This window comes from Pezoporus wallicus, unplaced genomic scaffold (genome assembly GCF_028554395.1).
Source record: "Pezoporus wallicus isolate ANWC-B61680 ecotype Strahan unplaced genomic scaffold, APGP_CSIRO_Pwel_v1 scaffold_7107, whole genome shotgun sequence".
Taxonomy (NCBI): Eukaryota; Metazoa; Chordata; class Aves; order Psittaciformes; family Psittacidae; genus Pezoporus; species Pezoporus wallicus.
Window position 1 is genome coordinate 4432180 of NW_026642114.1, and position 14122 is coordinate 4446301.

At 43.8% G+C, this 14122-nt stretch overlaps 1 protein-coding gene across 2 annotated transcripts in view; it reads left to right on the plus strand.

Moving 5' to 3' along the window:
* CUNH1orf21 (chromosome unknown C1orf21 homolog) overlaps positions 1 to 11242 on the plus strand; it is a 98305-nt gene extending 87063 nt beyond the window's left edge. For both annotated transcript variants that reach the window (XM_057426976.1, XM_057426977.1), the window contains exons 5-6: positions 2172 to 2232; positions 10476 to 11242. In XM_057426976.1, coding sequence (XP_057282959.1) covers positions 2172 to 2232; positions 10476 to 10514 — 100 coding nt within the window. In that variant the 3' untranslated portion in view covers positions 10515 to 11242. The remainder of the gene's footprint in view (positions 1 to 2171; positions 2233 to 10475) is intronic.
* Positions 11243 to 14122: the final 2880 nt, after the last annotated feature.

A 14122-nucleotide genomic window follows, 5' to 3' on the forward strand; every position in this document is an offset into this window, starting at 1 on the left:
GTACTTCAAAACAAAACATGGACTATGTACCACATGATAAGTTAATTTACAATGGAGGTAGTTTTGATATGTTGGCTGTAAAAGTAAGATTGTGAGGGCTCTTCCTTTTTGTAGAAGGATTCAGATTTTTACTTCTAGAACCCTGGACCCTCAATGCACTGTATGTAGGGAGCCAGCTTTAGATGTGTCTTTGAAGGAGGCCAAGAAATTGGTCCTTCACCCTTATACTGCATCCTGATACCTGCCATGCCTTCGTGGGGCTTCATTCCTGCACCCTGCCCCAACCTCTTAGACACTTAATGTGTTTGATCATCCTCAAAACTGCTATGTGGTAAGGCATGCCACATCAAGTACACGGAGACATGTTCATAACTCATGGAGTAACAGCAGCCTGAAGCATAAAATGAAAATAGTATTTGATACCATTTTTACTCTCCTAAATCACAAAGTCACAGAATGGTTTGGGTAATCATAGAATCATAGGCTAGTTAGTTAGGGTTGGAAAGAACCTTAAGATCATCTGGTTCCAACCCCCATGCCATGGGCAGGGACTTGTCACACTAGACCATGTCGCCCAAGGCTCTGTCCAGCCTGGCCTTCAACACTGCCAGAGATGGAGCATTGACCACTTCTTTGGGCAACCTGTTCCAGTGTCTCACCACGCTTGTCATAAAAAACTTCTTCCTTGTGTACAGTCTAAATCTGCCCTCTTTCAGTCTAAAATGGTTGCCCTGTGTCCTGTCACTACAGGTCCTAGTAAAAAGTCTCTATCCATGTTTCTTGTAAGGCCCTTCAGGATATTGAAAGGCCACAATAAGGTCTTCCTGGAGCCTCCTCCACATTGAACAACCCCAACACTTCTCTGAAGATCATGGCCTACAAGGGCTTGAAGACCTCCTGTGGGGCTTTTCATGTGTATGACAACACAATATTCCATTTTTCCCCCCCTTCATTTAGTTTCCTTATAAATTGTGATTGGGGTGTATTATCTCATTTTATTAGAAACTGAATCTATGATGTTGCAAAGGCAAGAATATCTTAGCTACCCAGAAAGGGCTGTACAGTCCTAAGGTCCTTCTCCAAGGCACCTGAATATACAGGCAAGGGGGTCTGCTACCCGAAACACATCTTTTTCCCGTTTCAGGTGTAGGTGGAAACCTGAGGGACAGGCAGTCAGCTGGGGGCACAAAATCCCACAGCTACTGAAAGCTGAATTGTTCCCTTTCCTGAATTGCCAGCTTTAGGTTTTAATGCCACTTTTGAGACCTTCTCTTCTGAAACTGGGCCTTCATTTATGTCCAGCATAAGCAAATCATTGTATATGTTCATCCTGATAGCAAGTGAAGTATGAATGCTGAGCTTTGTAGGGAAGTGCATCATGTTGGGCACTTAGAAAAGTATTAGCTCATTACAGCTGAAAGGATCATGCTGAGGAAGAGAGGACTGGGGCAGGAATTCAGCAATCCAAATCAGCTTTCAGTGTCAGAGAAAATCTCCAAGATTGTGTCCTTCTGACCATTTGACATCACTGCTGCTGCTGGCACCAGCCTCCATTCTTAAGTTTTGCAAAATCATATAAATAACCCTGAGCCTCTTGGTGCCACAGAATTAATTGAAGTGAATCATCTGCTGGGTCTGCTTAGGGAGCAGTAAGGACTACCTCTCTGGGAGGGAAGGACCAGCCTGGGCTTGTAGACATTTCTAGGTGTTGAGTGCAGAGCCAGCTGTAGCAGGGCACACAGATCTTCCAGTGCAAGGCTTTAATCTCATATCTCATTTCAGGCATCTCATTTTGTGGTGGTGAGTTTGACAGTCTTGGAAAACCTTCTCTCTTGATACAGAAAGGGCTCTCATTACCCCAAGAAATGGTAGTGGGCTGTCTGCAGTCTGGGAAAGGGAATAGTCTCCTCTGGATGCGTGTGAGTCCTAGTTACCATCCCAAGCCTAGTATGTATACACCGAACTAAATGTAATATTCTTTCTATGGGCGAACAAAAAAGGGGGGGGGGGGGAATTTAAAAAATTGTAATTGTATCTGAAAGTGAAAAGTGATTTATTTTGCACAGTGATAAAAGCTTACAGCTGGCCCCTCGACAACCCTGGACTGCAGCATCAGTATTTTAAAATTGAGTAAGTCCTGTTGGTACTCATAATGTTCCTTTGACTTTCAGCATGCACATCTCTGAAAGCCAACAAGAATTCTTCAGAATGCTTGATGAAAAGATTGAAAAGGTAAGACACAATAAAGTGTGTTACATTTTCACTCAGGTGGCGGGCACACAGGTTTTCTGGCTCTGTGGGGAGGACAATCCGACATTGCCTGTTGCAGCACTCCATGTTCTTCACTACTTGGAGGGGCTCTGATCTGAGATCCCCCTTGGTTAGATAAAGCTTGTTGGTTAAGTAGTTCAAGTGCAAAAAGAAAAAAAAAAGAAAAGGTAAAAGAGGTTGCAGGAGGTACTGAAGAAAATCAAAAATGAACAGTCTAGGATGAAGGGCAAATTAACCTACTGGATAAAGGAGAACAAAATGGGAGTTTATGCCCTTAGTGATTTGCTCTTTCATTTAACCTCTGTGGGAAACAACTGGAATTTTAATGCCGGTAGTATCTGGGATACCCTTCTAATTTCTTGCAAAATCTTTTCAAAATAGCTCCTGGCTCCAAGGAGTAGTGTATCTGTGTATGCAGATAATCCTGCCTCAGGACATACACTGAGCAAAATAATGCTGGCGACGTTTTGAAGAAGAGGTTGAATAGTTCTTTGCCTATCTCGTTGTCTGGTAGCAGCTTTCATGTTTTTCACAAATCTTTAAAATGAGAATCTCAGCTTTTTCGTGAGACAGTAGTAAATAATTGCACCACAACATAGATGGAAAACTGAGACTTAAGTAATTAAATGGGCTACTTGGATTGAGTCTGGAGCTCAGCTTTTGCTTATTCCTTGAGTTGATGTTCACTCACCAATATACTCTTTACACTTAAAATTTTGGAATGGTGTGTCTTATTTAATACTTCATACTAACACTTGCTTCCCCAATTACAATGAAGTAATTTGTACTCCCAAGTTTAGACTGGACATTAGGAAGCATTTCTTTACTGAGAGGGTGATCAAATACTGGAACAGGCTTCCTAAAGAGGTGGTCAATGCCTGAATGGAAGTGAGGAGGTATCTAGTATTTCACAGGGGTAGGATCTTACTTGACCTATATGCATTTAAAAGTAGAATTTCTACATATCCATAGTATAGCTACATCTCTTTTGAATAAATGAATTTGGTCTGTATTTTGCTGGGTCAATGTATTTTGCTGGGTGAATGCATTTTGCTTCTGCTTTTCCTGGGCATCACCACTTTCTATAATGTCAAACACAAAATATCCAATGAAATGGATTTTCCAAAGACCTATCTTATCTACAGAGCAGACCATCTGATGTCTGTACCTAATTATGAATTGAGGTCAGGTTTTGTTTTCGAGATTTGTTTCAGGACAGTAATAGTATTCACTCACCAGCTGCCACATTGAGATGCAGTTGACTGTGTCTTCTTGCTGTTTGGATCATACTCTCAGATGCTTACAGGTGTTCTACAGGGCTCTTATACTAGTTTATCTTCTAGATTAGGAGATTGCCTATTTAGAGCAAATACATGGGTTTATCTATCAAAGACAGGGAAATGGCTCCCATGCATTTCAAGCTGCTGACAGTTGATGAGATTGGCATGAGTTAATGCACAACTGAACATGGGATTTGCTTTCTCTGGGGACCTTCTGTGCCTAAGGAAATAGTGTTCCTAAGAGAATTTTGGCATTTTTTAATTAATATTTGCCCACAATATGTTGTTTTTCTAGGTATCTGCCACAAGTGCCAAAAAGATTGGAAAATATGATGGGCTTTATTTGATTCCTAAGTACTATTTTGAATCCCTTCTTCAGGGAAATAGAGGACAGCAGTCAAAGAGCTAAAAGAACTATATCACTGAACAGCTTGCTAGTTACGCCTGAAATAGTCTGCAGGGATGGGGGTCATTGCCTGTGGTTGATGAGGTCCCAAAACATGTTGTAATGTTCACATGTTAACTAGCCATGAGTAGTGTTGGATATGTAATGGAGACATGTTGTCCATCGCTGCCTTCATGGGCTGTGTCTACAGAAACTGTGGAACAGAGAGATTTCAACTTGTGCTGAAATTCCAAGGGATGTTAGGTCATGTAGTACAAATAAGTGACAACAACTCTAACAACTAGAGAGGAAAATTAAATGGGCGTTTCAGACTCATCAGAACAAATAAACAGAAAAGTCAGCTGAAATAGAATTTCTGCAATCAAAGTGTGAAATGGAAAGAACACAGGGTGATGTTTTAGCAACTGAAAATAGGAAGTATTTATTATTATGAAGTATTATTATTATCATCATCCTGGAGATCCAAAAAAAAAATACAATGAAATGGTCTGCAGAATTTCTCTGAAAGTCTAATGCCTGTTGGTACCCAGCACATGCCTGTGTTCCTGGCTGCATGTACAAAGCTGAACTGCCTTCTGCAAGTACCACACAAAGGTAAAAGCCAGAATGCCAACCCCAGTGCATGGAGCTTCTGTCTACCAAAATTTGGTGTCAGAACACCAAGAGATATTCAGAGTGAGACATTTGTTCCTCTCTCTGTGTGAGTGTGTGTTCCTGCTTGGAGAGCTAGAGCTGAACTTGCATGTATGGAACTGTATATGATTATAGTACTTCAATTCATGGGGCTTGTTGGAAGGGAAAAATGCTGGAACAAAGTCTCAAAACTGAATGCTGAGGTAGGACTGACCGAGAATGTAAAAGTCAGACTCACAATAGGGTTAGATGATTCTGCTAGAGTCAACCCCGAGGCAACAAAATTTGAAGAAATCCCATTAATTGAACAGAATGACTCGGAAGAGAGAGTTAATCCTGGACCGTCTTTGCAGGCTCAAGTCCATAGACTTGAGGGAGCCCTGTACAACCAGGGCTCGCATGAAAATAGGAAATAAAAGCAAAATTAAAAGCTATGATGCATGAAGTGCTGAACGCAGAAAATCTACCCCATTCAGCATTTGCTAGTGAAAACATATTGATGATAGCTATCATGGAGAACAATCTGAAAAATGACTGCTTTCTCTGAATCCTACATACAGAGCAGTGAAACAATCATCAGAAATTATCTGTCTCCTTTAAGTATATATTATTACTGTAAGCCATGGCACAGTGTGTAGGCAGCTGTCTCACTGTAGGAAAAAATACCAAGGCTGAGGTATAATTGAACAGTTGACAAGTGATTTCTAGGATTGTATCTGGGGATTGTACCTCCAGAACAGAATCGTCTCTGGCTTTGTAGTTTAAAAAAAAACAAACCCAAAACTATCCAGGTAAAACTGCACCAGAGGAAATCCTCACTGGTCCCATCATCATAAGCTGTTTCCTACTTAGATACAGTGATTTGCAAGTAATCACAATGCAGACATGCTTGTGAAAGAACAAAGAGATTAAGAAATGTCATAGCATGTGAAGATGTCTTGCTACAAACTCATGTTGGCCGGTGGATATCCTGAGACCCTGGGCATTGTGTTTCCACTGCCACAGGGGATGTCATTGTGGGTGGAGAGATCACTTGGTCTTGATCAGCAGCACTGGTGTTGAAATTGCTTTGCAAGACTTTCTCTGCCAGTCCACACACCTGGCCACTGGGAGCTGGGTTGGAGACTACCAGTTTGTTGTTGGAGGCCATGGGAGGGATGCCTGGTGGCAATTCGCTCCATCTCCTTGTTAGTAAAACTGGGCATGAAATGCAGGAGGAAGACACAATGCAGCTCCTTGTATCGTATTTAAAGACTGCTGTTAGAAAAAGGGGGGTTGCTAACTGAAACGTATGCAAGGGTGGAATTCTTAGCCTAAAACTCATTAGCAAACTGGATTGCTCTTAATGACTCGATTGATTTTCCTCTAACAAAATCAGAAACGGACAAAAATTAGCACAGTATACAATTATTTAGTGCTGCCTCTCAGCATTTTCTTCCTGTCCTTTCTGTGAGCACTGTAAACAAAACCAGATTGATGAAAAGGGTTCCCACCACAGAGCCAGGCTAACATTTCCCAGCATCGGCCATCTCCTCTGAAAGGGGCCACTGTGTCCCGCAAGCTCTTTCAGCCATTGCAGAAGAAAGGGCTGCTTGGTGCAGCACATTTTCCTTTCCCGGGCCGGCCGGCCTCCTCTTCCTCCTCTCCAAGCCAGGGCCACGGTGTGAGGATTCTGGTGCCAAGCTGCAGAGCTGTGGCGGAAGAAGCATCTCCTTAGCTGCCTTCTCTCCCTGGGCAAGTCTGCCAGCCGCACAAAAGGCTTTTGAAGTGGGAAGGCCTCTGCATTCCAGCGGCATGGAGTTTTGTTGATTGGCCTGTCACCCGCAACAATGGGGGAAAGGGCTTTTCCTGTGATTTCTTTTTTCTCTTTTTTTTTTTTCTCTCTAAAAGGGTATCAGCAGCCATGAAGCATGCCCTGGTAGATGCAGCAAGAGGGGAGAGCAGGGGAATGAGCTTTTCCGGTTGGGAACAAGCAGCAGGAAAGGAGCATAAGGCTTTTTTTAAACTACTTAAAATTCACACACTTGTGTTAAGGTCTTTCTGTGAGCATCTACAAAAGTTGAAAGTTGGATTTTGAAACTGCAGGGGAGGAAGATAGGATTTTGGGGGATTTACCTGGACTTGGATGCATGTGTTCCTGCTCTCATCTTCCTTGGTACAGTTCATTTACCCTCCCAATCATTAAAACTTACTTAAAAGCCTATGCTATTAAGGGCTATTAAAGGATGACCCATGCATTTTTGTTATTTGCTGCATGCTCTGTGCCTGTGGCTCATCCGCATTCAGGAGCCTGCTCCCCTGGGCAGCAGGGCAATCCTGCACCCTCATTTTCCGTCTATGAGTCTGCTCTGTTTGGGGGGTTGTCACTTACGTTCTCTGGTTTCTTCTTTTTCTTCCTGACACACATCTGCTCCCCCAAAAAAACCCACAGGGCACTTTATTCCTTCACTGATCTTTCTGAGGAACACCCCCCTTGTATTACTGATAAAAATTTAATTAGGGAATAAGTTTAGACAAAAGGGGGAATTCTAATTTTTTGGGCTTCCTTGTAGTATAGTTTCTTCCATTCCTGCTCCTTTTAGGAGGATAAATACCCACTGCTATAAATACCCATTGCTGTGTATTTACTCAAGGAGATCTTACTTATCACAAGCCCTTCTTCAAGAAGGTGCTAAAGCATCTGTTAGCTTTCTGCTCATGAGCTGCTCCAGGGCTTAAGTGCTGTTTCCCTTGTCTTTAAAGGCAAGTATGTGCTCAACCCTGCTGAACTGGGCCAAGACACTTTAGGCCTTGTCAGGCTGAGATCCATGTTTGTTGTCTGTGCTGGGATTAAATGCTGGGCACATGTTGGTGTAGGCCTTCGCAGTGTAGCTGGGGCAGTGGTTGTAGGACAGCTGGATGGATGCAGGACTATATGCAAGCTATTTTTTTGCTGTCACAGCTGATCCCCACCCTTGACAAGCTAAACTTGCCAGACCAGGGTGGTCCCACAGGTTGTCTTGCATCCCACTACTGAGAGGATGGTCATGGTTCTTCTTTCTCCAGGTAAAGAAAAGCAACATCCTCTTAACTTGCTGTAAATCCCAAGTGAGAGCAAAACCCCCAATTTTGTATGCAAGCTGCCAGCCTGCTGTGCCTTTGCTGCTGCATGATTCTTGGTGTGTAACAAATGGATCCCTACCCTGCCTCACAGTGTGCTTCTCCACATGGCTCCATGGCAGAGTGGGGAAGGGGATGTGAAGCCTTCAGCCTGCTGCTGAGTGGCTCCAGGAGCTGTTTTCATCCCCTGCTCCCTTGCCACACCTCTCCCTTCCCACCAGCTGTTGCTCTGGCAGGGCCCCCCCTTCTAAAGCAAGAGCTCCCTTGCAGAGCTGCACAGCGGGCTGGGACTGCAGCGGGGCTCCTCACCTTGCCATCAGGTGTCACCACAGCTTGGGCATCAAATGAGCTGGTGGGGTCGGAGTTGTGGATCCGTGCCGGGTGCAGGTGCGAGAGGGTGTGTGTCACACTGCAGGAAGGGGTGGGAGATGTTCTGGTGTCTGTGGCAGCTCTCACACTCCTCCCCATCTCCGCTGTGCCACTGCTGCCCACATGCGCTATCGGGAAGGAGCAGGCTGGCAGGAAGCTTGGTGTGGTGGCAGCTCCCTGCCCACCAGTGACTGAGGTCCATGGCTCCAAGGCCGTCCTTGAGACACCAACACGGCTCCATCCCTGCTGGTGTGAAGATGGAAATAAAGTGTCTGGCAGCAGCAGCCTGGCTCTCAGCAGCCTACAGGCAGTGGGTGAGAGGTGATATTTCCACACGCTGGCAAGGACTTCTTCAGCATGTTGCTTTTTAAGCAGTTTCTTGGCAACCTGTTGAGGAGCAATGCACTTGGTTGCCAGAGAGCAAACCCAGAAGCAGAATGGCAGGAGGAATGGGCAAGGAAAAGTCCAGGACAGCTTTCTTCCATGTTTTGGGTCTGTTTGAGCCTTTAATATCCCTGATAGCCACTGGTGTGGAGCATTGTGGGGTCTCTCTCTTGAGCGGGAGCCTGGGGATCCAGGCAAATGAATCTCCTGGAAATGCCCTGAGCCTCAGTCATCATTTGCTACAGGTGGCTTTCACAGCCCTTGAAGCATGTTGGACAAAGCCTTCATCACCACCACAGCTTAGTCTCATGGTTTTGTCTGAATGCATTGTGGTCCCTGGCATAGAAAAAAAACGATGCATTTGGGCTTCTCTGCAAAGTATTTTGGCATTCCTTCTGAGTCTGATATTTTACTTGAAAAAAAATGTAGAGCTGTGTCGTGGTTTAAACCCTGTTGGCAAGTCAGGCACGCAGTCTACAGCACCGCCCCCCCTCCTCCTTTCTACCCTTCCCCCCCCCCGCTCGCAGAGGGATGGAGAGGAGAATCAAAAGAATGCAACTCCCACAGGTTGAGATAAGAACAGTTTAGTAACTAAGGTATAGCACAAATCACTACTGCTACCACCAATGATAATAATGATAAAGGAAATAACAAGGGAAGAGAATACGATACCACCCGAAACAAGCCCGACCGAAACGAACTGTGTGAGTGCCCTTCCAGGTAACCCCCAGTTACATCCTGGGCATGACATGCTGTGGTATGGAATACCTCTTGGTCAGTTTGGGTCAGGTGTCCTGTCTCTGCTTCCTCCTGGCTTCCCCTCCTCCCTGGCAGAGCATGAGGCTCACAAAGTCCTTGGTCAGACCAAACATTTGAGCAGAAACTAAAAACATTGGTGCTAGCAGTGCTGTTCCCAGACAGAAAGTCCAAAACCAGCACTGCATCAGCTACTAAGAAAGAAAAAATGACTGCTACTGCTGAACCCAGGACAAGCTGATCCCTACACCTCTTTCTAGACAAGTCAGTGAGAGGTTTGACTGTTGGGCAGCTGGGTACCCCACCTTGACTGAGTGGAGCTTCACCCATTTTACCACTGCTCAGTTGGTCTCTCCTGCTTACAGGGTGTTGTCAGGCTTTTACATGTTATTGCCAGGCTGAGATCTGTGTTTCTCCTTTTCTTCTTTGCCAGCCTTTTGCTCAGGAACTCAGATTTTCCATGCAACTGCTTGGGATACACTTAGCACATAGGAACAACAGAAATAGTCCAGAGGTTGAGATTTTTGGTACTACATTTGAGGCACTTGTTTTACACAGGCTATCTTGGGTGGCTTGTGTATTGAAAAGCTCAGCTCCAGCTGTTTCTGTGTAGAGAAACAGGGACAGTGGGTCCTGTCAGATCCTATTCTTGCCACTTTGCAAGAAACAACTAGTAATGGATGGGACATACCTTCTCCAGACCTTTCTGTGGGTATTACCTAGATAGGTGCTGCTGCAAGTCTTGTGTTTGGGATGGGATAGAAGGCATAACATGACTAAGAAGTCTGTGTTTAGTGAAGCGTAGCCTTTCTGCTCTTACCTTAAACCCTTGATGAGGTTATCGGATGAGGTATTCCTGTTCACAGCAGCTGAGCTGTGTTGCTCATAGAGTTACGTGCTTCATTGCTTTTGCCTTGGAGATTATGGCTTCTCAATGGATTTCTAGGGTTGTGTCCATCAAAATGTATCTTTACATAAAATAGTTTTGTGAATCAGTTTGTTGGACTCGCCCTGGAATTCAGTAGAGGGGGTGAAATTTATGAGATTAATGGTGACAGAAAGGGAAGGGTCTCCTATCCTGGTTCCATGCAGACCTTCCAGAGATGGTTGGAGGAGTTGTGCAAACTCTCTTCCCTATTTTTAGGATTTATACCCAGCTCTGAACTTAAAATCTTGTAAGTTTAGGGAACTGATACGCATTATTAGTAAGTGCTCCCTTGATTTATGTTATTCCTGTCTTCAAGTAGTCATTTAAAAATTGGCTTTTCTCCTTACAGGGTCGTGATTATTGTTCAGAAGAGGAGGATGTCACATAGTGCCAATTCTGCCACTCACACCAGGAATACTACTGTGTAAATAGATTACAACCCAGTCGAGACCTTTTGGAAGTCTTCTAGAGCGAACAGCACTACATAACAGAAGAAGATAATTTCCACATTATATGCTCCATTCAGTTACAGTGTTTCTTAATGAACAGATGAGGAATATTGCTAAGAACTCGTAAGGAACTGTTTTTGTTGCTGCTAGTTAAAACTTGTTGCAACTTCTCACTTTTTTCTGTGTCCAGATATGCAGCAAATCCTTAAAGTTAATCCAAAAGACGTTGTTGATTTTATTGAGGCTTCTGGCCTGTTTTCTATCAGATGAGGTAGTGTTATACAAAGCTTCCATAAGTGAACATTCAAGCATCTAAGAAACACCCTTAAGCTGTCTGTCAGTCTGCATTCAGGCCGGAGCGCTTATTAATGCTGGTGATGGCAAGCTTTGGAGACGGGATGTTTTTTGCCGTGGCAGGCCTTGTTTCTCTACTGAGAAGAAGTTGAGAAACTATTATCCATTAAAAGCATGTTATCACTGAAATACTGGAAGTGATACAGGAGCAGGAATTTGTATTTTAAGAGGAAAAAGAGTTTTGTTTAATAGGTATCTTAATCAAGGACTAAGCTTGCAGTATTGGCTTTGCTGAGCACGAATGGGAGTGTGATCACAATCATTTTGAATCTCTTTTTTTCTAAGAAAATAAACATTTTACTGTTTTTATGTATTCTTGTCTTTTACCATTCCTACAATACAATTTAAGAGTCTGGGGACAAGGAAGGCAAAACCAACCCTCTGCATCGGTGAGTCTGTGAATTTAATCTCCTAAAGCAGCTCTGCCAACTAGGGGTATATGTTGTGTATCATGTAGATTTTATTTTTCCACATTATATGGAGAGGATAATACCTTCTCAAAAGCAGACGACGTAATATTTTTAACAAATGCTGTCATGAGTAAAAGAAAAAAAAAGGGGGAAACAATACAGCTTTTGCATTTATTATTTGAAAGGAGATTGTTACCTGTGCTGATACTTTTTCCTGATTTGACACCATATAAGGGCCAGGTTTGCATTGCATTCCATGGAGAATGCTTTATCAGGACACAGGTTTCTGTATTGTATTGATTTCATTGTTCTAAATTGTGTGATGTATGTGGGATAGACCATGAGATTGCATTAATAGCATCTTTTGCTGAAGTGGCTGACCCATGAGTGGGGCACTCACCCCAAAGCCCTTTAACACTGGCCATTTTTCACTGGACCTCCTGAAAAATCAGAGCTCTTTAAAGGATTTTAAGTCCCTCAAAAATCACCTGTGACTTCTGAAAATCTCTAAAACATTAGGGACTTTCTTGATTTCCTCCAATGTTCACTCCAAGTAGGGTTGGACAGTCTGCACCAGCAGATTTTGTTCCCTGTCGCTGCTGTGGCATACCTAGAATGTGTCCCCCCCAAAAAAGTGCTTGTGCTTCCTTCCCTGAACTGAATTTTCCTTTGGCTTTCAAGGCAGTGGGTGGGATAGTGGGGTAGGGAGGACACACCAGAGGGGACTTAAGCAGGACTGGATGTGAACACCTTCAGCAAGAGCAGCTTCCCCAGCAGCATTTGTGAGGCTGCAGGATCAAGCCCTCTTCTTAAGGTAGAAGCTATTTCTGAGTGCTGCAAACTGCTCAGTCTTTTACCCTGGTCTCCTCTTAACCTTGGTTTGAATCGAGTGGCTACTGTATCGCAGATACGGGACAACTCAAGCACTACCTGGCTTCGGCAACTTTCCATGCAAAAAACTCAGTGCAGAGTTCACTCTAGCATGTTTCACTATGTGCATCTTTATCCTGTTCATGGTCAGAAATTGCCAGCCACTTCTAATGCTCCTAAATTCTCACCACATTTTGGCAGCTGCTTTGGACATGCAGCAAGTCCCAGGAATCCATGGAGATGAGATCTCACTGACTTAACCTACTCCCATCACATCATCCTTCTTAGGGCTGTTGGCACCTTGCAGTGCTACAGAGCCATTTGATCTGTTATGAATTCTTCAAGGGGTAGCTCTGTCCTCTTGCATATGATTTTTTCCATAATTTATGGCAGCTCTCAAGCAGGTAGCTGTGCTAAGGGGAGTCAGGAGACTGTGCTTTTCAATTATTTAAACACTTTAATTAATAAAGAGCCCTGGGGCTTGAGCCCACAAATCCTGCTCCCAAAAGTGCTTTACAAAGCTTTCACAAGCAATACAAGAGTGATGGAATTGGGTCTGTCCTTTTGAAACATGGTTCATTTTCTACCTGCTGAACACGCTGTTACATACATTCCCCTATACAAACCCTGTGTTACAGGTACATCTTTCAGTACACCAGCCTCCTTTTACATGGAGTTTCTTTCAGCTTCCCATTAGTTTTAATATATTATATATTAATATATAATACATATGTTAATATATATTTAATATATTAAATATATTATTTTTAATATATTTGTTTTCTTGCCAATGATGGCATCAAAGGCATGGGCTATAGTGGAAGCTTTGGAGAGAGGAAAAGCAATTCCCATCTTAACCTGTGCACTTAATGTGACCAGCAGCAAGTGCTTTAGTCTTCTGCATAAATTATAACCTCACTGTTGGACCTTTAGATGACAGTATTTGTGAGTGCCTGGGTAGTCTGTTCTGCTGCTGGTTGTGGAGGCATGAGGACGGGCAGAAGGATTGGAGGGTGTCCGTAGCTGTCTTTGGAGTTGATGTGCTCCAGGGCTGCCACCAGGCTGGTGCAACTGGGGTGAGGATGAAAGACTTCTATTTGTTCTACCCTTCTGCAAGAAATGTGAAAAGAATTAGGTGGGAGTGAATGGTGGGATGTTCCTATTTATATCAAGTCATCAAACCCTTGGCCATGGCACTTTTTGCTACCATCCGCATAGTGGGTTTTAAGATGTTTCTCTAATTATTCCTCCTAATCTCTGTTTGGACTTACCTTCTAAAAACACACCTGGGCTGATGGAAGGAGGATCCACTTCAACTTCCCATCAAAGACTTGTGCCTGCAGTTGTTTTATTTGCCTGGTACAAGTAGATGTTGCCGCACACAGGTATTACAGTATCAAAGAGTGCAGAGCAGCCTGGAAACCAGTCAGATGGAGAGGATGGGTAAACTGATGTAACTGAGAAACCAGTCTGCAGCCCTTCAGCAAATACCCTTGAAAAGTTTTATCAAAGCAGCCAGTTAATTATGTGACTACTACTGCTGTTTCCTGATTACCATGAACCTTCCTCTGATACTGGACTTCAACATCCCAACCCATCCAAACCTTCACATTCATTTCTTCCTTTGCTTTCAGTCAGAGTTGGGATTTTTTTTAATTAAGTCTCTGCTGGGACCCGAAGACCCAGCTCTGCCTCCTACCCTGCCTCAACCTCTTTGCAGCTGTGGATGGGCCACACAGAACCCAGGGTGACTTACTGCACCTCTCCATCCCTTTCTGCACAGCAGGAGGAGCAGTGCTTTCCAAATCCTGGCTCCACAGGTGGAATCTTCAACCCAGGAGCACCTTCATCCCATCCTTCACAAAAACCAGGAAAACAAAACATCTTATGGGAAAAGCCCCCTTTTTCATAAA